Below are 27,621 nucleotides of genomic sequence, written 5' to 3'. Positions count from 1 at the left end.
CCGGGTCCCTTCCTCCGACTTCATGGCTTGAGGGTCTTGTCAAAGTTTACTGAGGTTGCCCGCCAGCCTGCGGGTCCACTCTGCCTGGTTATAGTGTGAATGGATATTGGTCAATGCTGGTTTTGCTTAGTTATTATTGTATCTTTGAGTTGTATGAAGAAATGGCCCACTAAATCTCATGTTATGTTTTAAAGAGTTAAAAACATGTAAAAGTCAGCTTACCATTGAATAGAAGTTTGCTTTGCAAAGAATTAACGGCTAGAACTATTGTGGGCTACTCTGTAAAGCTTGGACCTTCCTGTAAGAAATATGCAGAGGACAGATTATGTAAATTCACCTACTCCTTGGCATCCTTTGCATCTAAAGCTTGATCCTGTCACTTGTCTGCTTGGAAAATTTAAAGCACCTCCTCTAAACTCTACATAAAGAGTCTTTAAGATGTGACTTTTAAGTTTAGCCAAAATGATATTGAGAAGGTTAAGGATTAAAGCTGTTTTAATAGAAAGAACTGTGGAAATTAATACACTGATTCCGGTGCAATTTTAGGCTGTTATTTTTTATACAAAGGCATCTTTATATTGTTTGACAAGCGAGTTCTTTTGCAGTTAGGCACCTTCTGAACTCATTCAATGCCTTTATTTCAGGTGACTTTTTCATTGCTTTGTCACCACTGCCTTAAACTCTTTGGTTACTTGGTAAACTATCCACTACGGGTTCACCTACTTTTGAGGGACGTGAAAAGAACATGCTACATGGCATCACTCTACCTATTTAAAAGTATTTTCCAGAGTGGTAGCAATAACGTGAAATAATAATTTTGGTCATTGTGAAATACAGAAAAAGAAATGGATGAATAAAGCTATTGAATTAGAAAGTCTCTAATTGATTTCTAATGAGAAATTTGCCAATCCCTGCTTTAAGTCAATTTAGGCTAAAAATTAAACATTCTTCCTCCTAGGGCTGCTGGGTGGATGACATGAGTTCACCCATGTAATTTATGTAAAGTTCTGAGCTTTGCATGTGCTCAGCACAGAGAACCTTGGAGGTCAACAGTCGCCGTCCCTGAAGCTGGGCTGTGATGAGGGGCCATCTGCAGTCAGAGGACAGCCTGGTCCACCTGGGCATGCAGCTTCTCCAGGCCCTGTCTCTGCCCATAACACACATCACCACAAAAAGGAACTAAATATTGATACACCTGATGGTGTGGATTGTACGTTTCCATTTATAGAAAATTCTAGAAGGGGGAAGACTATAATCAGTGAAAGCAGATCAATGGTTGGATCAATTGGGTTTGGGGGGAGGGGGCTAATAGCAAAAGGGTACAAGGCAACTACATCTTGATTATGGTATGGCTACACCACTGTTCACAGTTACCAAAAATCATCAAAAGACCTTAGAATGGAATGCAGAGAATACTTTCATAAGAAGCATTAGAATTAAAAATATTTGTGGTAAATATTTTTTGGCTCATCTTCTTCGGTGTGATGGAAGCCATGATTCAACACCTTCTCCTTTCCAAGGCAGAGACATTTAATTTGGGTACTTGTTAATACGGTTCACCAGATCTGTCCTTTTATATTCCTCCTATTGCTGATTAAGCCTAAAATAATGTATAAAAAGATTTCAGGATTATATTCTTCCTTGAGTTGCCTGTGACATTCCGTGCAGAGCCTAAAAAACCCCACAGACACAGCATAATGGAGATGCCAGTTTGCTTCATTGGGTAGGTCCTAGGGGGAGAATTACCTTCCCCTTAGTGTCATCAACGCATAATTTAAACAACAAAATTGGCAGTAAAAATAATTTCATTTACATTTTTTATTACTTTCAACGTCATTAGTTTTATTTCCTTTATTTTTAGCTGTCAGAGAAGGAAGCACAGCTTGCTGGTGCCATAGTCACTATAGTATCACAACACATTGAATCACTCCATGATCTTTCCCACAAGGAAGACAGTGTAATGGTGGATGCTTTGTCACCCAGGACCTCTCTGAGCACCAGCTTCCTCATCTATAAAGTGGGACAAAATCCCCAGACAATGAAGGAAGCAGAAGTCACTGAACATCAGGGTGGGGGGTGCATGCTTATCTCCTTGGGTCCCAATATTATTGGAGGGGAGCAGAAAAGGCTACTTGTCTTCCCATGTTATATGAGGTGGTTGTGGCAGTTTTAGGTACTTTGTTTCAAGGCAAGAGGTGGTGCGCTTTTATTGTGAAGGGTGAGGTAGTAAATATTTTTGGCTTTATTGGCCATCAGGTCTCTGTGACAACTATTCAGTTTTGCCACCACAGCAAAATCAGGGCCTGATAATGTGTAAATGAGTGGGACATGGCTGTGTACCAATAAAACTTTATTTACAAAAGCAGGAGGTGGGCTACATTTGGGCCCTTGGACATGGTTTGTCAAATCCTGATTTAAAGAAACATCAAATTCTATCAGCTCCCAAAATTCTTTCAAACTATGCCTGAGTTGGGACATTATCTTACCCTTGCATTTTTATGATATAATTTCAGTTCTTTTATGATATAATTTCAGATACAATTCCTGGTCCCCACCTTGAATAATGTTTTAGGCCCATTGTTGGGCAGCCCCTGGTCAGTGTCCTGTTAATGTGGATGGACCACCTTGACTTCTGCTTTCAGGAGAGAGCGCCTGGGCCAGGAGGCCTGTGGCTACCTAAACCTGCTAGCTCTAACCCAGCTTCTCACATGTTTGCCAGGCACTTCCTTGTTTTGTGGGGAAGAACATCTTGGGGTAGGTGGATAATAAGATAAGAAATATTGTATATGGTACAATGCTCAAACAAAACAATATTACATAATATTATTTCTTTTCTATAGGGCCAAAATAAGGTTCATTCTGAGGTCACACAGGTGACTGGTAACAGCTCTTTTCAACTGTTTTGGGACTGAAACCACCTGCCTTGTGGCATAAAACATTGGAATGTCTTCTGAGTACTTTTCCAACTAGGTAGGGAGTTTCAGAGCTCCTTTTGAGGATGGTTTTTGCTTTACCTACCAGCCCCTACCTACAGTGAGTTAACCACGTGATGGCTCTCCATTTAGGGGAGAACATAAAGTACACTTGAGATCTCAAACATAGTGTATGTTCATCTTTTTTGTGTGTGTTTCTTAACCAATGATGCCGGATGTGCGTTCTTTAGGACTGAGCAGGCAATTCTGACTTAGGTTAACTATGATCCAGGAGCTCTGGTGAGAGAGATGAGAAGTGGGCAGTCTTTGGAAACTTGCTCATTATTAGTATCTATAGGCTGTGGGTCTCCGATGTAGGGAGCTAATTCCTTGTTGGTAAGAAGATGTCACATCTTTGAATCTATATTTATATTTATTCTTTTAATTTAAAAACAGATCAAGGCTTACTGTTTTAATTTATAGTCTTTGGGAAGAGAGGGTAGGAAATAAAATTGTGGATAGGAAGAGGGTATTTCATCTTTACCTGTAATGTTTTTTTGAAGAAAAAGAAGCCAAAAAAAAAAAAAAAAGAGAAATGAATGAGAGAAAGAGAGGAATTTATATTTCCTTTCATCCATCCATTAAACCACCCACCCATCTATCCATTCATCCATCCACTCACCCACCCATCCATCCATCCGTCCATCTGGTGAGACACTGCAAGGTCTTCTCCTCCATCAGGATGCTGATCCCACACAGAGCTCACACCCAGAATATTCAATGTTGGAGTGTGTGACTTACTATTGACCCCACTTAACACTGTCGCCAAGATGTAATAACTTTTACTCTTTTTTAAATCATAAGTTTTCCAATTTCCTAATTCTCAATTATACCCATAATCTCAAAATATTAGTACCAAAGGCTTTTGAATGGCATTAGTTATACATGAATAATTGCTAAGGATTAGTATAAATAATTAAGTAAATAATAAATGCCATACATGGGAAATATTTGAAATACATACCTGTTCATTTTATGTTCACATTAGATTACTTGGCATAAGGACCAATTTGCCTAAAATGCTGCTTCATGATATTATAGTCATTACCACCAGTTAGTGGGAAACGTGTGAATTACGCATTTCTTTCTTTCCACAACCCAAGCTCCATCCATGAATTTTCATGGCTGTTCTTAAAAAGGCACAGTATCTACTTTGACCTTGCAAAAGGTTATCTGCACAATGCAGAGAGCAGTAAGGTCTTCGCAGACCGGTCAGTTATTCTGGTCTTAATTTTATTAGCTCCAGTTTAGGAAGTTTTCTTATCACCTTGTCAGGGCAGAAACCAGTGCTCAGACTGGCTGGCAGGGGTGAGTTAAGGGGCGTTTAAACAGCTGGAGCACGTTTACATGTAGTACCTTCTGTCAGACAGATGCCAGCTAAACATGAGTGTTTCTTCTGGGATCACTTTTGTTTTGGAAAGCTCCATGGGGGGAGACAGCTGCAGGGAAGTTTGTTTTTACACTTGGCGTGCACACAGTAGGGTTAGGCAGACTTACAGGCTAGACTGAAGAGTGAGACCAGCAGGACCACAGTGAAGCTGATGTGCAGGGCCCCTGCTGCGTTGCAGTCCACTTTGGAGTTCTTGCAGGAGCACACTTGTACCCTGAGGTCTGTGATGTTCGTCATGGGTGGCTTCCCTGAATCTGTCACCATGATGGGCAGCTGGTAGTTGGCTTTGTTCAGATTTTGAAGAAGGCTTACCAGGGCGTGCGTGTCTGTGAAGACAAGGAGCAAGGAGGGCCTTGGTGAGAGAGGGCTGGACATTTCCAAATCGAAGGGTGGGGTTTCCGTGGCTCAGCCCTTGTGAAACCTGCATTGAGCTTTAGTTTACGACCCTGGGAGGGCTTCAATTAAAAATTGTTAATGTCCAATAAAAATAAAAATAAAAATTCTGCTCTGCTCTTCCACTGGCCACATCTCGAGTATCTAGTAGCCGCACTTGGTGTGGCTACCCTATCAAACAGTGCTGAACAGAAGCTTCCCTCCCTTGTCCTCCCAACCACTTTCGTGAACATGATTGATTACCAAGAACTCCTCCCTGCAAAGTTATGACACAGATAAAGTCATCTTCACAAAGACCAAGTTCGACATCTAGGAAAAAATCATTGAAAAATCTACTCTAGGTCGTCCCTTGTGGCACAGGCGGTTGAGTACAACACTGTGAAGCTGTCTGCAGCCTCTGCAGTGCAGTTCGATCCCGGCAGGCCAAGGAGATACCCACATGGCACAGCAGACCTCTCCTGCCCCGCCTGCTGCTCCCCTCAGCTGTGTATTTCAGTCAGTCTGCCTGTTCTGTTCCCTGCTCTGTCTCCAGTGATTCCTCTCACCCTCCTGCACATCTGGCCTGTACCCTGGTTCTTGTATAAATAAATAAATATTAAAAAAAAAAAAGAAAAATCCACTTTATCATCATCCTGTTGTATGTCTCCAGCATGTTTCATTTTCATTATCCCTTAATAAAGCTGGAAAAAAAAATTAAAAGAAGAGAAAGTATCAGCTTAGGCCATCTTTATGTAAGAATCTAAATGTAAATAACCAAAATAAAGTCTGAGACTTTAAAAAAAGTCCATTCTCTCTCAATTGGGCAGCACCCCTGTATGTTGACATGGAGATGGTTCTACCATCTGTATCCTTTTTTTTTTTTTTTAAAGATTTATTTATTTATTTATACAAGCACTGGGTGCAGTCAGAAGCGCAGGAGGGTAAAAGGATTCACCAGAGCCAGAGCGGGGAGCAGAGCAGGCAGATTGACCAAACACACGCTGAGGGGAGCAGCGGGCGTGGCAGGAGAGGTTTGTCACACCCATGTGGGACCCTCGCTGGTGGCCGGGGATTGAACCAGCGCTGCAGAGGCTGCGGGCAGCTTTGCAGCCCAGGGCTCAACCGCTGCGCCACCAAGGGAGGCCCCAATCTGTATCCTTTTCAGTCTTTCTACCCTGGATTTGGGTAGGTCCATTGCACTGTCCATTGTGACATGGAGGCTGGATCTGTAAGTGGTGCTTAGTGGGGATAGTGGCTGTGACCAGGCCACCCACCCAGCAGGGCTTGAAGTGGCCACTCTGCCTGGCTGCTCTGTTCAGGCTGGGGTAATTCTCTCTTCAGTCACTCAGATGACTAGGGATTTTTTTTTTTTAAACTGCCCCCTTTTGGGCACAACAATGTTAAATATTCAGAAAAAAAAATGGGGGACAATGAAAAGAATTTAGGGGGCCTTCCTGGTGGCGCAAGGGTTAAGACACAACCTATGAAGAAATCTGCAGCCACTACAGCATGAGTTTGATTCCTGGCCAGCCAGGGACCAACCCACATGGTGCAGCAGACCTCTCCTGACTCGCCCGCTGCTCCCCTCAGCAGTGTATTTCAGAATATCTGCCTGTTCTGCTCCCCACTCTCTCTGGTGAATCCTCTCACCCCTCACACCTCTGGCATGTACCCCAGCTCTTGTATGCATAAATAAATAAATCTTTAAAAAAAAAAGAAAAGAATTTAGAAGGCATCTGATCTATTAAATGAAACCAGAAGGGAAAACCAAATGTGATGACATGAAAACACAGGCGAAGCGTTATCCTAAACGGAAGGCAAGAGTTACAGAAATAGCCCAGATAGGTAGTTCCCCTGACAAACTGTAGATCATGTCAGGGAGCACCTCACTTCCCTCCAGGAGGGGGGATGCTCCACCTGGAAAGGGATGGTGAGGATAACTCAGACCAGATAGATACAACCACAGAAACTAGCAAATAAAGCCCTAACCCCTCAAACAGAAGGGGTTTTAATTTTAATTAAAAAGTAATTACTGTAACAATTCATTCTTTAAAAAGCAATAAAATAGACAAACAGGCAAATAGCATCAATAACCAGGGAAGGGCCCTAATGAGATGAGATATGAGATTAGGCCCTAACAATAGAAATGAGATATTTTTAATAGAAAATTTCATGCACAATTGTACAACACACTTTCAAAACTTAATGAAATGTGCTATTCTCCATCCCTTAAAAAAATCCCACTGCTGATGTTAGAAGAGGGGTCAGCTGAGTGAGACAGTCACGGGTCACGTCATTGCTGGATTTGAGAGGACGTCTCTGTGTGAGTTCTGGGTTATGGTTTGGCAAGGCAAGGTGAACTTGGTGAGTTCACGTTTGCCAGGGGAAGCAAGTAGGTGAGGTACTGTGGATATAGGGGTTCTTCAGAATTCAGTGGACTTGTGGCTCAGTCTTAAGCAGGCAGATGATAAATGTGGGGCTGAGTTTTGAGTTCCACCTGCCCATGTAGCAAGACTGGTCGGAAGGGAATCGCTTGCCAGCTTCATACCTGAGGGACAGGATAGATGGAAGTAGATACCCAAATCAGAAATAAAATCCAGAGTTGAAAGAAAAGCCAAGGTCAGGAAGACTGTGGCAATTTTGGGGAGGTCTGCAGCATACAGTGGAAGATGCAGGAGGAGAAGTTAAGATTTTCTGAAGATCCCTGTCCTGGTGCTTCTCTTTTCTTTAGTCTTTTATGAAAGCAAGCAGAGCATGGAAAGTCTCCATAGTGTGGGTGAAAGTGAGCTGCAACAGGGGGCCACTGAGCAACTTGCAGAGGGTCAAAGACTAGGTGTTTGTTCAGTACACGGAACACAAGGTAGTGTGTGGGGTAGGGCATGCAGTGCAGGGTGTACAGCATACAGTGTGCAGTGTAAGTACAGGGTGTACAGCACACAGTATGCAGCAGTGTAAGTGGAGGATATACAGCACATGATGTGCAACAGTGTAAGCGCAGGGTATACAGTACACAGTGTGCAGCGTAAGTGCAGGGTGTAGAGCACACAGTGTATAGCAATGTAAGTGCAGGATGTACAGCACAGTGTGTAGCATGTACAGCACACAGTGTGCAGCAGTGTAAGTGCAGGGTGTACGGCACACAGTGTGCAGTGTAAGTGCAGGGCGTACAGCACACAGTGTGCAGTGTAAGTGCAGGGTGTACAGCATACAGTGTGCAGTAGTGTAAGTGCAGGGTGTACAGCATGCAGTGTACAGCAGTTTAAGTGCAGGGTGTACAGCATGCAGTGTGTAGCATGTACAGCACACAGTGTGCAGCAGTGTAAGTGCAGGGTGTACAGCACACAGTGTGCAGTGTAAGTGCAGGGTGTACAGCACACAATGTGCAGCAGTGTAAGTGCAGAGTATACAGTACACAGTGTGTAGTGTAAGTGCAGGGTGTAGAGCACACAGTGTGGAGCAATGTAAGTGCAGGGTGTAGAGCACACAGTGTGCAGCATGTACAGCACACAGTGTGCAGCAGTGTAAGTACAGGGTGTACAGCACACAGTGTGCAGTGTATAGTGGAGTGTGCAGAGTACAGTGCAGTGTGTGGTATACAGTATAGGGCATGCAGTGCAGGGTGTAGTAAACCATGCATAGAGTACAGTACAGGGTATTCAGTATGAAGGGTATAGTACACAGTGCTCACACTGCGTGTATGGTGTGCAGGATAGAGCACATCATAGAGACTGCACTATAGTGTATACAGTATAGCATATACAGTTTACAGTATACAGTGTAAGTATACAATTAAGGATATAGTACGGGATGCACAGTATGGGACCTAAATGGCCGTGTATACAGTATAGGGTGTATAGTATAGTTATACAATATGGGGTACAGTACAGGGATATGGTGTAGGGTATACAGTACAGTGTGTGAGTGCACATGCAGGGATACCATGTAGGGACACAGTACAGGGTATAAGTAGAGTGTATAGCATAAGTATATAGTCAAGGGATATAGTGTCAGGCATACGGTATGGTGTAGAGCAGAAGTGTACAGTGTGGGGCAAAATACAGAGTGCACAGTAGAGCATATATATGTGTGCAGGACAGAAAGGAGAGGAAGCCGGAGAGCACTTTTATGCTTGCAATTTATCGGGAAGTGACCGCCAATACTTCCACCTGTTGTGTCTGTGTGCTGGCAGCCATGCTGGAACGTGTGCGTCAGGGAGAGAAGGCTGTGAGAATGCAGGAGAGGCCCCTGGGGGACAGGGAGTCTGAGTCAGGGCCCAAGGGAGCTGGTACGCTAGTGGGACTTACTGTTGATCTTGGAGATCTTCCAGACTTTATCTGCTGCGTTTTGTTTGTGGATTTCAAATTTGAAAGGATCTGTGTTAGGGTGGAGGTCCTTGTCTGAGGCTCCCAAGATGACCACGCTGAGGTTCTTGGCGTCGTCGCAGACTTCAGCCGTCGTGGGGTAGATGACCGGGGCATTGTCGTTGACGTCCTCTAGGGTGATGAGCAGCGTGCCAGTGCCAGTGGCGGGCGGGTTGCCTGTGGGAAGGGGAAGGTGTTAGCACACAGCTGCGGGACAGAGTTATCTCCATGCTGCTTTTCCCAAAGAAGGTGCCAGACACCAGGGTCATCACGGCAGCTTTCCACAAGGAATAATGGCCCTGGCCCACGTGTGGTGTAACAGTTAGGGATTCACCCAAGGCTTTATCTTAAATGAGACTTTGGATTGCTGTCCTTTGGGCTTTGCCTTCAGACATCCAAGCTTCTAACGCAGTTGTTCTAATGCATTGCACTCATGGAAAGCCACTCAAGGAACAGAGCTATTCATCGGATTTTTCCTTGCTTTTTTTTTTTTTTAAAGATTTATTTATTTATACAAGCACTGGGTACAGTCAGAAGTGCGGGAGGGTGTGAGAATTCACCAGTGTCAGAGTGGGGAGCAGAACAGGCAGACCGACAAAGTACACTGCTGAGGGGAGCAGCGGGCAGCAGGAGAGGTCTATGCACCATGTGGGACCCTCACCTGGTGGCCAGGGATCGAACTGGCGCTGCAGAGGCTGCGGGCAGATTCGCAACCCAGTGCTCAACCGCTGTGCCACCAGGGAGGCCCACCAAATTCAACCTTTTATAGAATTCTCCGAGTCTGCACATAGCTTGGTGGTATAGGGAGGATGGAGAGTCCAGGAGGGAGGACCATGCTGTCTCTGGGATGACTTGGCTCTGACTGGGTGGTCGACTATAGGGAGGAGGGTCTAATCCAGAGGTCTGGGGTGACTGATGTGCCCATGGGGGCTGGAGGGGTTGGGAGCTAGAAAGGGGGGCTAGTTGTGAGAAGGAATGCCCCACCTGGCTACCTGCGCAGTTGAAAGCAGCCATTATCATGGGACCTTATTACTAAATATTTTAATATTTTTTCAATATTTTGGCTCCTTCCTGAAATGTTTTGTGGATTAGGAAGCATTATTTTAAGAAGCCCTGATAAGCACCTATCCAATAATGTCTTTCACTTCAAGAAAAGTGTATTTGGTTTTAGTGAGACTCAGGCTGACTTTATGTGCCTTTTCTCTAAATGTGTCTTTTTTTACCTGTGCGCTAGAGGTTGGCTCTTGGGACAAACTGACTATGCATTAACACTTTCCAATTTTCTGTGAGAAAAGTGAGAGCCAAATCTTCAGCCCACAAGCAGTAAGTAGACAGATTTGCCTTATTCCAAAAAGGGTCTGATGCACTTCTAAAATGAGAGTACCCCAGTTTTACAGATGACTTCATCTTACTGCTCCTACCCTCATTTGCGCTTAACCACATTTCCCAGCTTCATTTGATTTTTATTTCAGACAGTGTTTAATTTCTGAAAGGCACATTAAGTTTATAAAGTTAAATTAGGGAGTCATGGAGGGGTGAAAGGGGGGTAAATGTTGGAGTCTGAAGGACAGGCGACCAGGGCACGGCCGGGCCAGGGATGCCATTCTGCTAGTAAGGAAACAAAGAGCCGTTTTCGCTTCAAGAGGCTTATGACTTGGACAGCGAGGGGAAGAGCAGGCAGAAACACCAAAAAACAGGGACCAGGGGATTGCCACGGGGTGAGGACTATCAAGTAGCATTTTCATCGCCGGCAGCTGCACCATGAAATAGGTGGGTGGGCTGGTGGGCAGATGGGTTCATGCCTCATCAGAACCCAGAGGGTGAGGAGGCACCATCTGGTGACAACCTCCAGGGGACGCAGGGAGACAAAGTGGAATGGACCACAGCAGCTCCCCACTAGCCTTCCATGCCCATAGTTCCATGGGGCCAAGGCAGTGGAACTCCTGTATTGGGCTTATTTTTATTTATTTTATTTTATTTTTTTAAAGATTTATTTATTTATACAAGAGCCAGGGTACAGGCCAGATATGTGGAAGGCTGAGAGGATTCACCAGAGACAGAGTGGGGAACAGAATGGGCTTATTTTTAAATTCATGAGGTGGTTTGCCAGGAAGTGCTGGACTCTGGAGAAGGAAGACCAGTAGTACAGGGAGAGGGCAGCTTGGACAGGAAAGAAACATCTTGGCAATTAGGCCCTTGATGAGGCCTCCTGAGGGAAAGCAGAAGGTGGTGGGGAGCAGCAAGACAGTAAGTTCAATCACCCTTTTGTTGTGCCAATCACCCCTTCAGTTCCATGTCTGCATGGAAGAATGCAGCCGGGGCTGAGTTAGTGGTTGGGGACTTGTCACCCCATATACTTTGAAACCTTCCTTGCAAATTCTGTTAGTGGAGATAAAAGTACAGAATGACATAGGGGTGGAGACTGAGGGAACCCCAAAGTTTACAGTTAGCAGAAGACATAAGGGAGAGGAACTGGAAGAGGAAGCCATGTGTTGTGACCCCCAGGGGTGGGACCATGCGGGGATACTGTTACTGGTGACTTTGGGGGGAAGGTTTCCATTAATGGGGAAGAAACCAGCTTGCAGGGAGCTGAGCTTTGAGTCAGCAGTAAAAACAGGTAAGTCTGAGGGGGGCCTGCTGGAAATTTACATATATCAACACCCAAGACAGTTCCAGAGTAAACATTCAAATAACTATCTGCAGAACAAGAACTCATGAATCAGCAACGGATAGCGATTTCTAAGGGTGGATAGGATTAACTTTTGTTAGAACGACTCAAAGGAAAATTGTCATTCCTCTGAAGCTGGGTTTTCACTGTCAGCTGCAGTCATTCGGTCGAATTTCTTTATCGAGAAGTTGTTATTGAACTTCTTGAGTCCAATTGAATTAATTGATTATCTCAGGAATCCATTATTTTCTGTTCCCCCTGAACATAGGATGAAATTATTTGGTGCAATGGACGGGAAGGTATCATGAGCATTTGAAATACGGCCGGGAGAACGGGCCTTTTGTGAACTAAGTCCATTCCTGCCTCCAATTCCGCAAGTGCTGTCCCCAGGCCACGTCTTTCTCTGAAGTTGAGTGAAATGAGCTTAACTTACTCAGTCAAGCTGGTAAATAAAATTCTCAAGATTCAGGGAAAGAACCTCTCCAAATTTGTATGCACAGGTTGGAGAACATCACCATCCGAAATTCAGGTGCAATTAAAACGGTCCTGATTCTTCCTCACTAGGCCATTTGGTTCCCATAGTTCCCAGGGCCCAGGAGATGTTGTCCAGAATCCTCCAGAAATCCCTCCCCTGGTCGCTCCCCCTCCATCAGCACCCCTCCCCACCAAGGACTACTCTGCGTCACCAGATGCCAGAACTAAGCATCCTGGGGACAGTGTTTTCCGTCGTGGGTTTGCTCTTTCAATAGGAAAAGCCTCAACTGGAGCAAAACATCTGGGATACGGAGCAGAACATTCTTCCTCTTCTGTGCAGCTTCCTCGAAAGGCCAGAGGCATGATTTCAGAGCAGCTGGTATATTTTAAAAATTAATTAATTATATGATATCCTATCATTTTTGAGAAAATGTTGGTTAAGTCCTCCTCCCCTCCCCTCCCCTCCCCTCCCCTTCCCTTTCTTTTCCTTCTTTTCTTTTCTTTTTTGTTGAAAAAAAAATTTTTTTAAAGATTTATTTATTTATTTATACAAGCACTGGGTACAGTCAGAAGCGTGGGAGGGTGAGAGAATCCACAAGAGCCAGAGCGGGGAGCAGAGCAGGCAGAAGGACCGAAGTACACTGCTGAGGGGAGCAGCGGGTGGCAGGAGAGGTCTGCGCGCCATGTGGGACCCTCCTCCGGTGGCCGGGAGCAGCCGGGGATCGAACCGGCGCTGCAGAGGCTGTGGGCAGCTTCGCAACCCAGCTGTCAACCTCTGCGACACCGGGGAGGCCCTTTTTTGTTGAAATTTTTTAGGTCAGTTTACGAAGCACAATGATGCAAGCTATCAGAAGAATATTCTCCTGAAAATTAATTTTTCTTAGGAGAAAAGAAAGGAAAATCAATATCCTCTCCACTCAAGCCAGAGGAGGCATTTTCTAGCTGATTTTAGCACCCTACAGTGGAGCAGAGGGCTCCAGGTTCCACCCTTTCCCTAGAAAAAGGCTCAGATCACTTGGTCAGATGGCATTTGATGGTTTGCCTCGGGCACTGATGGTTTTTGTGATAAGCTTAGAAAAGCTGTTTGTAGCTCTGCTGAAGTTGGTTGACAAATATTTATGAGGCATTTACTGGGCGCCAGGAATTTTGCATTCACGATTTCCAGTGCTTACACCCACCCAGCTGGGCCACCCACCCACCGCCCTCACTCTGAGGCTGCCGGTCAGTCCCAAGTCCCTGGTGGTGTGGCTAAGACGGGAGGCTGGCTCTCCTCTGTGCTGGCTGTGGGCTTGGGTGCTGCCCCCAAGTGTGTTATATCACAACTGCCTGCTGACCCACCTTCAGAGTTCTTTTATTGGGCCGTTTTGTCAGTGACAAAATTGGAGCTGGTATTTTTTACATGATTGATATTTTACTGCTACTTGAAATAAGGAAGAATGATGGCTGGGTCTTCAATTTATTTTTTCCCTCAATTACTATAATAGCGAGATAAGGGACGTTAAACTGGCTTAATTGGGTTGCCATCATAACTAATGGCTTGATTTTATCCAAACTAGCATCTTTTAAGTAGAATTAATCTAAATAATCTTACTCTACCCCCCATGCAGTCTAGAGCTGGGTTGGTGTACAAAAAAGAGAAAGAATAAAAATTGAGGCATCTTTTCCAAGTTCAGAACCCCTGAAGCCCCCACTTTGGGGGCAGCTGTCATTCACTAGGTCTGCAGTCATTTCACTGGGAGACTGATCCCCTCCCCCTTTAATCAATCTACATATACTTTGCACAATATTTCAATTTCAAATCAGCAGGCATTATCAGCGCATCTATCATATAGGGGGCTGAGGGAAAAGACAGGTTGGGACATGATATATCTCAGCCTACGAAAAATCATTACCATAGTCTATTCCACTTAACTTTTACAGCTGTTATGCTTGGTTCTCTATCTCTATGTCTTCTGGGTAACCCACATCACATTTTTCACTGACACACTCAAACACAGTTTATGCAAGCTGCTAAGTCATGAAAACGTGCAGTTGAGTTTAGTGATCATGGGCTTGCTTTTATGTTATCATGCCCCCCACCTTTTATACAAAAATAGATGGGGAAGATGACACTTTTGATCATCATATAAAGACTTCATATGGACTCTGGACAGCAAATGAACTTCCTGGTTCAAACTATTTCATATGCACGGAGGCTTAGGAAGAACGAAGAGATCATTTTCTTTAAACTCTGCAGTGTGTGGGTGCTGGGAGCGAGGAAATTTGAACTTTTTGAAGCAAAATATTTGTCTTTGGTGTCTGAAGTCACAACTCAGCCCTTCTCTGGTGAACCTTGAACCCTCTGAGATTTTAGACCAGGAGTGAGGGGTTAGGGATAGGTGAGAAGAAGAAGAGAGAACACCAGCCTAGGTGAATCCTGAGCAAAAGACAGCAAGCCAGGGAGCAGCAGCCAGCTACAACTTTGCTGCCCACGACATTCCCTAGGGGCATTCTAGAGCTCCTAGTGAAAACTGCTGGTGACAGTTTTCAGCCCTCTTAAGACAGAGAGACTAACATTTGACCTTTCTGGTGATTACCTGAGCAGGAGGGGATTTGCCCAGTGCTAATTGGTGCAGCTTTGCTCCATTGTCAGCAAATCTCCAAAGGGAGTCAGAGCTACTGCATTCAGGAATGTTCTCTTTCCATCTTGGCATCTTTCTTAGTAGTTATTATAGTTTTTTTCTTTCCTTAAGTCAGGCCAGCTGTGTTCGTTGAAGTCTTTAATAAAAGAGTTCCCGTCCTCTGAAGGCACTATTTTAACCTTTTCAGAAAATCTGGACCACATACAGTAAATGATGATACTCATCTCTGAAGATAAAAATGCTCGCCAACATTAAAGGTCATACCTTATTAATCTGTAGGATTAAAGGCTTTACTCTCCCAATCATTTAACTACAGTTGGTCTTGCTTTAGCAAAACAAAAGATTTCAGATATAATGAAACAACGTTGGTAGGTAATTTGTAGCTCATTAAAATTGATAACAGTTTTAAAAATGTGCCTGTACATCCTTGGGTGTCCTGTGGGTTATGATCCAGCCTCTCTCCACAGAAAGTAGCTGAACTGTCTTATTTCTCCTAATCATCAATAACCTGGACTTTATCAATATTATTATGAAACATTCTAGAATCTATCCAGACTAGCTCTGGGGCCCCAAACAAGGCACCCCAGACTGACGGGCTTTTTATTTCTATTTAAACTCAGGTTACCAGTTGACTTTTTACTCTGTTTTTTACATTCCTCAATTTTGATCTCATACTTTCCAGCCTCTAAGACATGACAGTTTTCTTTTGGTGTTGTCTTATCATTGTTCTGAGCTGACTAAGTAGAGCTGTGAGCAGTACGTTATGATGGTGTCACTTCTGCCCTTGCCAAGTGTGCTAGGGACTGCAGAATGCATGCGTAGCTTTGTCTCCTCTGCAGACATCTATCACTCTCCATTCCTGGCAGTACCGGCCCCTCAGCAACTGGGGATTGTTCTTCCTTAGAATAATCAGATGCTGAGTCTACCTCTAGGGTTGACAGATTCTGAGAGATGATTGAAATGGCTACAGCCATCCCAGGAAGGCTCAGCGGAGCTGTGGCTATACATTCTTTGTATAGCCATGTACTTTTTGGTTAAGTGTTTCCTGAATATGTAGTTTTTGGTTAAGTGTTTACTGAAATATAGAAATGGCCATGTTTCGTAAATACACAGTTTGGAGAACCTTTACAGTCAGAAAACACCACATAGTCCAGTATCACAGGGTCAAGAAATCCATTCCCAAGGTGATCTGGTAGCTGTGATTAGTTTCACACGTACACATGGTTAAGTGCCATCAGAAGATGGATGGATAAAGAAGACATGGTATATATATTTGATGGAATATGCCTCAGCTATAAAAAAGGATGAAATCTTGCCATGTGAGGGCATGACGCTAAGTGAAATAAGTCAGAAGGAGAAGGACAAATAACATATGATTTCACTCATATGTGGAACATAAGGGAACAAAGCAAACCCTTAGATTCTGATACCAGAAGGTTAGTCACAGAGAAGAAGGGGGTAAGGGGTGGGGGGAACAGTAGTGGCCTCAATAGGATGGTTGTGGATGGTTTGTGGGTGTGGTGTGGTATCTACATTTGTCTAGGTGTGAAGCTGTATCCCGAAGCTTAAACAGCATTGTAAACCAATGTTACCTTAATCAAAGGAAAGGCATCATCCAGTGGGTGATCTTCTTTTGCAGCCTCTTCAGCTCAACATGGCACTATGAGAGCCATCCATGTGGCTGTGAGTGGCGGTGCTCCCAGCATTTCTATTTAGAAGGCAGCCATCGGTCATAATCTTGCTCCTGTGTGGATAAATGTCTCCTTTTTTCCTTAGGCTGACTTTAACATTTCCTCTTTGGTTTTGGTTTTCATCAATTTGAGGTGTGCTTTTTTTCTTGGAGTTTATCCTGCCTGTGGTTTTCTGAACTTCTTGAATTAATAAATGGATATCTTTCATTGGGTTTGAAAATTACTGGACATCATAGCTTAAAATATTTTTTTCTGCTCCATTCTCTCGGTCAGCCTTCTGGGATTCTAATTTCACATGTACTGAATATCTTTTCTTCAAGCTCTACTCATCTTTTATCTGATTTTTTTCATTCTTTATCCCCCCTGGGCTTCATGTAGGGTGTTTTCTATAGATTTATATTGCAGGTCCTGTGTTGAGCTGCTAAATTTCCCTACTGAGTTCTTAATATCAAATGATGTGCATTTCAGTTCTGGAACATCTATTTGATTCTTTCTCATATTCTAAGTCTCTGGGAAAATTTCTGTGCTTTAATATATCTTTTATTTTATTTTTTTTGAACATACTTATCATAGTTGGTTTAACCACAGCTTATTTTTATCAACACAGACTGTCCTTGCATGTGAATTTAAATATTTGGATCCTCTTCAGGTCGGACTTGATCATCCATTACACATTCTTGCTTCTTTATAGGCCAGTGATGATTCTTATTATAAAATGGGTATTATGTATGAAAAAATGAGAGATTTCAGATGACAATCTCTCCCTCTCTGTGTGGGTCCGATTTTCTGAGGACTTGCTGCAGGGAAGGGAATGGGCCAGGGTTGGTCTGCAGATAGAAGACTTAGTCAACTTCTGGTTTCCCCCTGCTGTTAGGATCCACCCTCCTGGGATTTTGATGGTGAGTCTAGAGTCTCTCAGGCCTGAAAGGCAGGAGAATCAGTTCTGCCTGTAGCAGAACCCGGCTCTCTAGTCTTAGTCTCTTTGGGTTGCTTTTGCAGAAATAGCATGGACCGGTTGACCTAGAAATAGAAATTTGTTTCTCACAGTTCTGGAGGCTGGAAGTCCAAGATCAAGGCACAGGTGGCACCAGTATCTAGTGGGATCCTACTTCCTGGTTCATGGTCGCTGCCTTCCTGTGTCCTCACATGGAAGAAGGGGCGAGGGAGACCTCCAGGTCTCTCTCATAAGGGCACTAATCCCACTCATGAAAGCTCCTTCCTTATGACCTAATCACCTCCCAAGGGTCCCACCTCCTAACCCACTGCACTGGGGATTAGGATTCAAGATTTGAATTTAGGAGACTACACACATTCTGTCTATAGTATCAGTCACCCCATCCTCCAATCTCTTGTTCCTTGGAAAACTGGTAAATGCCTTAAAGAGAGAATGGTTGTGTTGGTAAGGTGAGGTTGGTCCCTTTGTTAGCAATCCCATCATTCATGTGAGCCCCCAGGAGACTAGCTATCCTTTCAGAGGCACTTCGGGGGTTGGGGGTAGGTGGGTGAGGTGGGGACCGGGTGTTAAAGGCCCTTCAGATTTTCACTTTGTCATCCCAGATCCACAGGGCTGGCACAGAGTTTCTGATTTCTTTACTTCCATCATAGATCCTCTGCCTGGGTCTGACCTTCACCCAGATCAAAAAACAGTTGTGGAGGAAGACACGCCGACTGACCTACACTTTTTCTAGAATCTTTTTCCCTTTTTAGGCTTTACTTGATTTGGGTCTCATTGCTTTTGATTTTGGGCCTCAAAGCTGTCTTATGTCTTTACACATAGATTTTTTTTGTAATCCATCCAGATTTTTCTAGTGGGGACATTGGTCTATTACCTGGAAGTTTCTACAGCCATATATCTTATCGACGTTTTGGCATAAATTCCTGAGCAACTCATTGTTTGGAGAAAGCAATTTATTTTGCTTTAGCTCTCATACTGTTGTGTGACTAAACTTTTATGCCATCAAAGATATGATTTTCTACAAAATTAATAAAATCACAAGCCTGTTTGGGATAGACATCAGTTAGTATACTAACTTTGATCTAACAAGTAAGTGTTGGTTTTTCCTGATTAGACATACTACCTAGAGATGTTTTCAGTGAGGGAGAAAAAGGGACTTCAAACAAAACTTACTTTGATTTACAAGTTCTTTTTAAAATTTATGCTCTTTTTGCTCAAAGTCTTTTGGGCCTTGTTCAAGATTATCATCACTGATGATGATTCTGTATATTAATGCCAACCTGTTTTCTAGTTACCATTACCTCTTCAGGGACACTTCCATACTTCTGGAAACATCTGTGACAACAGATTTTGAATTTCCTTGTCTGATATTAGTATTAACAGAGTTAGACAAGAGGCAGTTTTCAAGCTGTATTTTTCTTGAAGACCAGTTTTTCCTTTCTATAACCCCCATTGGAGTAGGATTAACATTTATTGAACACTTAATAGGGCTTTTGATGGGGAGTCTGGAGGGCACCGCACTTCACTTACTCATTTCTCATGACAACCTTATAAGTAGGATTTATCCTTCTCATTTTATAGAAGTAGAAACTGTACCTCAGAGTCTATAAGCTGCATGCCCAGTTACACCTGCAGAGCAGGCGCTTATTTCTGACAAAGATTGGAGTGTACTTCAATTCTATTTTCTTTTTGTTGATTAATAATTGCATGAAGTATTCCATGAGGCAATGGCAGGTATAATATTGGCTGGATCTCAACACTCCTCTCTGGTGTTCCTAGTTAGGATTTTCTCTACAACTACAGGTACTTTAGGTAGTACAGAACTTAGAGAAATTTACTGCAGCAGATCTATCACTGATACTTTTCATTTGTAGTGTTTTAAACATTCCTGGCTTACTGTCATCTGGTGTTTATGCCCTGGACACTCCTTTCTGCCCTATTTCTTCAGCAAAACCTGTCTGTTCTGATGGTCCCTGACTGTTTTGCCTACTGACTCCCCAGGAAAAACCTGCCCCATCCTGTGTTGTTAGCTTCTCATGGAAGATCATCTCGTCATCCATTCATAAAAGTTGGTTGGGGACAATTCTTTGAATTCTGTTTCATTTCAGCTGATGGGATAATCATTCCTGTTTTCTGAACTGGAAAGTGTCATGTCATCTTTCTCTACTTTATGTTCAGTACATGTTTTGTTTCAAAGTCTGGTCTCGACAAATGTTAGCGAGCATGTGGAGAAAAGCAACCATCACCTATTGTTGAGAAACCTGATGCAGCCTCTAAGGAGAACGGCGTGGAACATCATTGAAAAGATTTATATGTGCCTGTGTTCACAGCAGCATTACTCACTGTAGCCGAGTCACGGAACCCCCTAAATATCTACCTGACAAGGAAAGTGTGGGATATGCACTCAATGGAACACTATTTAGCAGTTATGAAAGATAAAACAGTGCCTTTTGGAGCTAAGTGGGTGGACCTTGAGGTGATGAAGCTAAGTGAATTAAGTCAAAAAGTGAAAGACAGAGACGGGATGGTTTCACTTATCTGTGGAATAGAAATAGCCAAAGAGAACATCCTGGTAAAACACAGCAAGAAAAATTTATAGACTGTGAAAAATGTAGTGATTCCCAGGTGGGATGGGGGGAGGGCGGGGGAAGGGGATGAAGGAGAAAGGGCAAAGGCACTGGAGTTTTGGTGGAGGGTGAGTAGAGCACATGCACACATGGAGGGGTGAAGGTGTTCTCTCCAAATTTTATAATTATGTACACGACTGGAAAATCAATAAAATACGAGAACACAGCAAACCAATCTCATCCCCCACTCTGCGCCTTGTTTCTTTGATTCAGATGTTTTCTAGATCCATCCTTTCTGGTCCCATTCCTATTGCTAACAGTCAATTAGACACCTGTTTTCAACCTACTTCCTGGCCTGGCCCACATTAGGCTCAGCCTTCTGTTACTATAGTCTCTGCAACCACTTTCCAATACCTCCTGCCTCACAGCTTGTGATCTTGTGATCCATTTTCTACACTGCCATACGAGTTATATTTCTCAAGCACCAACTTATTCTGGAGGCATGGAAGCAACATAATCAAGTCAAGTGCACTGCATACCACATTTTATGACCTACTTCATGATCAGCTCCACACTGTGTGAGCATCTGCTCCAGTGAGGAGCTAGGCATTTGCACAAGATCCCCTTCCAGTCTCAGAACAGTCGGGAGGGCTGCCACTCCTTGCTCTCATCTTTGCGTCCACCAAGCTGGCCTCCAGCAATGCTGACTGACGCTTCCCTCTCCCATGTCTCTATTTCTTTCAAGCATCTCTTAGGACACCTAATCTTTTCTTGTCCCTCATTATTTGCTGAGAGGTCAGCTCAATCAAGAAGCTCCCGTGACTGCCCCCTGAGGCTGGACCAGAAAGTCCTTTGGGTTTAGCTCCTTCAGAACAGTCCATTCAATTGGGCCCCCCTGTTTACTTGTCTCAAATAACTCTTTAGCTCACTGAGTCTGAGGGCCACCCATCGCTTACCCATGAGTCTGTGGCACCAAGTACAGGGGCTGTTCCAGTTCTGAAAAGTCTACACACTGTCTCATCATGCCAATTTCCTTCAAGAACTTCAAACTTGCCTGCTCCATCAAATGACTCATCTGGATTTGCACATGCTCTGAATGGAGGACTTTCCCACGTATATCCAAATAGATCTCCGCATATTCACTTACAGGGGATGCAGCTCTTTCCTTTTCTTGCCTCCTGGGCCACAACCTCTTCTAGTTCTGATGTCTCTGTCTTATAGTCTCAGCACCTCTACTCCTGACCCTGCCTCTAATCCAAATCCTACCTGTTTTCAAGGTAAAGGCTGACCACATCATGAAGCCTTCTCTGCTTGTCATATGCCACATGGGTCACTTACTTTTTGGACATTTGCTCTCCTGCTTGGTTTGTATGCGATAACCCAGGACTCAGAGGCTGGCTCCAAGGATCTTCCTTTACCTCTATTTACTGAGTGCAATGAAAGGTCCATAAAAAATCCCTATAAATATTCATCTTGACATATAAGACTCACAATTGAATCTTCCCTTATGAACAACTGACTTTGAGGAATAATAGAGTGAGCAAAACTTCTGTGTGATTGACACAACAGATTCCTCAGCTTAACATACCCCCCAGACTGACTCTGATCACCCTGTTTTGGCCAGAGTTCAATCCTGTTGGTTCTGTGTTTGAAATGTATAGAAAATCTTCAGAATCTGATCTGATCTCATCCTCTGCCCTGTAATGGTGCCACCATCCAGGCTTGATGGTCCTCAGACTCCTGAGAGGTATCCCCACTGCTGCCCTTGTCTCCCCTAGACCGACCTCAGCAGAGCTGCAGAGTGACCGTGGCACACCAGACTACTTGGGACTCAGAGACAGCCTCCTATTTCCCACAAAGCCAGGGCCCACCTGACCTGCCCCAGCCTACACCATCTGCATCCCACCCCATCTGGTAGCCCTCTGCCCCAGCACCCTGCTGTGCCATCAGAGAACCCCATGTTCCTTATCTCCCCCATATAGCATGCGATGCATTTTACTCTATTTTCTTCCTTTCTCCATGAGTGTGTCAGGCGCATGGCTTTTGTTTGTTCACAGCTGTGTCTCCAGCTTCAAGAACCGAGTGCAGTATGTGGAGGAGCCTTTGAATGAACAGTGAGAGTCTGCGGTTGGGGAGGCTACTACCAGAGTGCGCCCATGTCTCCCTGGGCCGACATGTCAACAGAGGAGAAAAGCCGTGAGAATGTTGCAGTGATCAGACTGGGCAACGTCTTCTGGGACTTTTTATCATCTTGCATTAAGTAGAAGGCCCCTTTCTGCACATGGGAGGTGCACACCAAGAGGAGGCCACCAACGTGGTTTTCTAGCCTCAGGGCCTGTCCAGATGGAGCACGGTGAGCTCCCTCCTCTGAACTCCAAATGGACATGACTCATCTCACCAGCTCCCACAACTTCCAGAACTTGGGGTGTTACCAACTTATTGTGTGTGTTTAAGCATTTGTTTCCCCTGCCCACACCCCCATGCTTATGTTCTTCTCAAGAACACCCCTGGGTATATCAGAAGAAATGCAAAAATATATTTATAACCAAAAAGTACACATTTGGTGGCATTTTCAAAATGACTCACCACTGTCGATTGCCAGGAAGAGGGCCGTGTACACGCTGTTGTGGACAAATGGGGACTCCCGGTCCAGCACCGCAGTGGTGTCCACGGTGCCATTGATGGGGTTGATGTTCAACCAGCCTGCTGGGTCCTTGTAGACAGAATACCTGGAAAAGAACGTCCATCCATATCAGATCACATTCAAAATAGAGTCAAGAGAGGCTCCCAAGCTAGGTGCAGACACTCTTACTGCAAATCCAAAAGCATCATTCCCCTACGGCTGTTCATGCAGAGCCTGGCTGACCACCAGCTCTGGGCCTGCTCCATCACTGCTTTCACCGCGTCCTTGCTGCTCAAGACCAGCTGCGAGGAGGGAGCGCTTCTCGGCCCAGTCCTCACAGAGCCAGGCTCCTGAGTCCTTGTCTGTTGTTGCTTTTCCAATGCCCTGGATGCACACCTTGTCTGCATGCCAGGAAGGATGCATGGGGGGAAGAAGTCAGTGCCTCTGATGGAGGGAATCCCAGGGGCCTCTCCGAGGATGCCGTGTCTGCGCTGAGAAGGACGGGTGAGCTGCCATCAGAGGATGAGCAGATGGACAAACCCGGAAGAGAGAACATGTGAATGAACATGAGGAGGAGAATAGAGACAGTCCCCAGAGGGCCAGCTCCTCGAGAGCAAGGGCGGCTGTCACGGGCTATGCTTTTAGCACGCACATCGCTCAGCGGATGGTCACTGAGTGGGTGAGTAAACTGTGCCCGCTGGTCCAGTCCACTGACCCTTGTTTTACATGATCCACATTATCCCCTGGAGTGTTTCTGAAATACAGACTCAGTGAGCCCTGGAATGAAGAACATTCTGGAGTAAAACAGTGCTGGGGAACAGATGGAGAGAATGAGCGAAGCTAACATGGGTTTTCCCACACCCGGTGCCACCTCAATTTCTTTCCCATATTTCTTCAACACAGAAGAAATGTGTTGCTCACGAGAATGAACAACTTAAAAAATACCTGACTTTCATTTTGGTGGTAATTCCCTCTTCTGCCTGGCAAAGTCCTGCTGTCCCCTAAGGCCTGGTTGAAGTGTTTTCTGTCGGTCAACCATATGAGGTCCCCAGGAAAAACTAATCCCACCCCCTTGAGGTCCTTTGGGCACAGGCATAGATTAAAATGCCTGTTTGAGCATAACATGCCTTCACCACACCCCAAGCCTCCTGGTGTCGGGAGGAGGTTGAGGTTGGCTGTAACTATAGAATGCTTCTTGTGTCTACTATGTTCTGAACACTGGCTTTGGTGACTCCCAACAAACTGATGAGGCTGTTGTCATCCTTGGTTTAAAAGAGCAATAAACACGATTCAGAGAGGCTTAGCAACTTGTCAGATGCAGCACAGCCGGAAGGGGTGGAGCTGGAAGTGAACCCAGCTGTGCTGGGTTCTAGGCGGTTGACTTTCCCGGCTCCAGTCTGTGGCCCAGCTGAGCCTCTGGCCCACGAAAGTCGACTCATCTCTTCTCTTTCAGTCAGGACAGTCACGGAAACAGAAAACACAAGGAAAGGCAGCACTTGTTTCTCCTCTCATCTGGTGGCAAATTCACTGTTTGTCCAGGAATGATTTGTGGTGGTTCAACATATTTCAAATAATGAGAAGTTGAAATGGACCATAATTTTTTCCCCCTAATTACTCAACTCAGGGTTTAAAATATAAATGAAAACAGAATGACATAATCTAGCTTTTTACGTTGGCAAAGAAATAATGCTCTCGTCGAGGTTTTAGTCTTGGGCTGCTGCGGTTTCGCATGTGGTGAACATGTTGGCTCCTGCCCTTGAATATGGAGTAGTCACAGTCGGCGAGCAGCTCACAGACACTAAGTGGGGAGCTGTCTCCTGAGACAGCGCCCAGTGCATCCAGCTGGCGCACGTCATTTTCCCAGCAAGAGCAGAGACTTGCAGACTTCCTGCCAGCATTTCACTATTTTCATTCCTTGAAAAATAAGCAGCTAGCCATGGCTGTGCTATTTGATTGTGTTTTCACAGGACCCTTTGTTTCCCTCTATTAGCTTATCTTATTTGGCACCCCTTCCACTGGGGACTTTTGGGAGGTGAGTTTGCACCCAGATATCCCTGACGCCAGTTCATGCTTCCACTAAGAAGCAAGGCCCTGGACGGAGAAGGACAAGGCTCTCCATGCACTCATGGATGTGCCCAGCTCTGGGCTACCGTGCACTCACGTAATCCAAACCAAGAGTGGGTGGAAGACCTCCAATGAAGGAGATCCTTCCCGACCCAGGAGCTTTCTACTCCGGAGGGAAGAACAGCTCGTGACCACCAGCAAGCCTGCTCTTCCACCTCCTGGCTGATGGGCCTTTTTGTCAAATCAGCCCTTTTGAACAACTGGTCAGGCGCTCTATGTAAATTTTTGGCATTTCCAAAGCTGTCTTTTTAATAAACCTTTTGGTATAAAAATACCAGCGTGCAAGATGTTTTCCATGCTTGGAGGCCTGAAAAATGCATATGCCTTATTAAATTGGAATTTCCGGGCAATTTATCTGTAATGTGAACTTTGCTTGTTATAGGGGAAGAAAAATCAAATTAAAAAACAAGACTCATTTCAGTCGGTAATGCAGCTTCACGAGAACTGCTTGAGTGCCTGCCGGGATAGGCCTCTTCTGGGCGTCAGCGTGGGCAGGCTGATTCGCAGGATCAGACAGTGTGGGGAAGTGGGACAGGGGCCTGTGTGCCTCCTGGGAAGTAGGTTCACTCTTCCCAGTGGGACCACAGCTGAGCCAAGCTGAAGGACGCTGCCAGGCGAGAGGCCAGGACCAGGTGTTGACCAGGAAGGGCTCCAGAGCCAGGGCTGTGGGTTCGGCCCTTGGGGGGCAGGGGTCACTGAGCAACTGGTGGGAGCAGGAGAGGGAGATACAAAGGTTTACAAGTCCCTTCTGCAAGCATCTGGGGTTCACTTTCTTTCTGTGATGTACGATCTGTGTTTGTTCAGCACAGATACCTTTAACCACATGGGTGAGAGAGCCTTCTTTTACTTTAGACATCACCATGCTACAGAGCAATACAGTGCTGCCAGCGCCAATGAGCTACGTGATCAGTGCAATATAATGGAGCACATATACATCTATATACATCGTGGGATAGATATAGGCATATATGCAAGTACAGACTCTACTATACATCAGATTACCTTAGCTAAGGAGCGATCTGTCTAGATATTTTAGCTATAACTATATATATGCATATGCAGTATACGTGTTTAGAGATTTTCTGTTAGAGATACAGGGCATGGAGGATTATTTGGAGAAGCTGAACCATTCGATAAATTGTACTGACTCATCCATTTGGAAAAAAAAAAAAAATTGGTATCTTTGGGCTGCCTGTGCCCTCCCGGTATATTAGAATAGCTGTAATGGGTGAGAAGAGAAGATGATAGTTGCCTGTTCACACAAGCAGCATGGAGAGGGCTTGGAGTTGGGGTTGGGGGAGGTTGGAGGAAGCTGGTCTTGGTTCCCTGGGGCTTTGTGGTTATCACACTCCAGTTAGAGAGACCTATCTAGAAAAAACACTATCCCGGCACCAGCAGAAGTTTCTGGGCCGATGTCACATAGTGGAGGGAAAGCTCTTTTTATTTTATTTTTTTCCTGACCCACAAAAGGCCAAGTGCAAGTCATTTTCAAAGAGGAGTCCTTAAGGAGAGAAAAGACAGAGCCTGGGGGGAAATACAGAGTAATTTTACATTCCTCCTGAAGGGAGCAACAACCCTGAAAACCACGGGGAAGAAAGGAAACAGCAGGTGTGTGCTTAGCTCTCCACTTAATTTCAGCCCAACGGGCCCCCATGCTGTATGAAATACCTGCCTGGGTGATTCAAATCAACCACTTTACTTAAAAGCAACTCGAAAGTTATAGAATTCCCATCTGAAGGAAATGCAGTGTTTTAAAATAGCTCAAGCAGCTGTGGCTCTGAGTGTAAAGGAAAGGACGATTCCAAATCTTTTGACACAACAGAGAGGGAAGGACCAGTGAATTCTAGAACACTCATTCCGTGAGACAGCCACAGCCTATCACTGCTCGGGGCTGGACTCAAGCCTGGGAGCCGCGCTGTCTCCTTCTTTCAGGGACCCAGAACCCAAGAAAGCAGACTCAACAACAGAAAGAACTTCCCCGGGGTAGAGAAATGCCACAACCAGTGATGCGGACAAGAGGAGCTGTGCAGAGAGAGACCTGGGCAGGACAGTTTCAACTGGCTCCTCAGGGACTCTCCTCAAATTCTAGGCACAGGGAGGGGGTGTGGGGCCACTCCCATGGTTCAACTTTGTGGAGCGTTTCAGTCACAATGGGCCTGCCTGTTCCCATGCTCATGAGCCCTGCCCTAGTCCTGGGCGCGCCTCTGCTGGGCCAGGGCAGGTGGAAGCTGGTGCTCGGAGACAGGATTTCCAGGGCATGTTAAGGAACAGCTGCAAGCAAGGAGGCGGCATGGGGTGCAGCATGGGGGCCTGAGCTCCTGACAGCCACTGGGGGTGTCAACTCTAAATGAAAGCAGTCTCTCTAACTTCCTCCCCTGCATGCCTGTGGGTGCTCTCAGGCCCACAGCCTCTGGCTGCTGAGGCTACTCTTTATCATTCCCATTTGGTCAGTGGATTACCAAACTTTACTACTGGCACTTATCACAAGATTGAAAAGCCAGATGAGGTGAAATAAGAGTCTTGGTATTTGAGAACTTGGAAAGGGCAAGCCTCTCTGCAGCATATGGGCCAGGGCAGGGCTGCCCTGCCCAGGTCTCGGGCTGTATGGCTTATAGGTCAAGTTCAGCTGTTGCCCACCGGAGCTGGTGGCGTGGTGGTGTCATGGGAGGCTAGTATGAGGAAGCATACTCAGTGGGCGAGCAAACCGGCCTTTGGAAGATGAGCCTGGGGAAGTTAATCCACCACACCCGCTCCCCCTTCCCACTGTGTTTCTTCTCGTTTACTTCTATTGGATGATTAATCA

The 27,621-nt window shown here is 45.1% G+C and overlaps 1 protein-coding gene across 2 annotated transcripts in view; it reads right to left on the bottom strand.

Moving 5' to 3' along the window:
* Nucleotides 1-27,621, bottom strand: part of CDH13 (cadherin 13) — a 953,577-nt gene that overhangs the window by 1,660 nt on the left and 924,296 nt on the right. For both annotated transcript variants that reach the window (XM_054697025.1, XM_037516234.2), the window contains 3 exons: nt 22,658-22,800; nt 9,039-9,272; nt 4,470-4,688 (listed from right to left, as the gene is read on the bottom strand). In XM_054697025.1, the coding sequence (XP_054553000.1) occupies nt 4,470-4,688; nt 9,039-9,272; nt 22,658-22,800 (596 nt within the window). The remainder of the gene's footprint in view (nt 1-4,469; nt 4,689-9,038; nt 9,273-22,657; nt 22,801-27,621) is intronic.

This window comes from Talpa occidentalis, unplaced genomic scaffold (assembly GCF_014898055.3).
Source record: "Talpa occidentalis isolate TD23 unplaced genomic scaffold, MPIMG_talOcc4v2.1 talOcc4.17, whole genome shotgun sequence".
NCBI lineage: Eukaryota > Metazoa > Chordata > Mammalia > Eulipotyphla > Talpidae > Talpa > Talpa occidentalis.
This window is presented reverse-complemented; position numbering and strand designations above follow the sequence as displayed.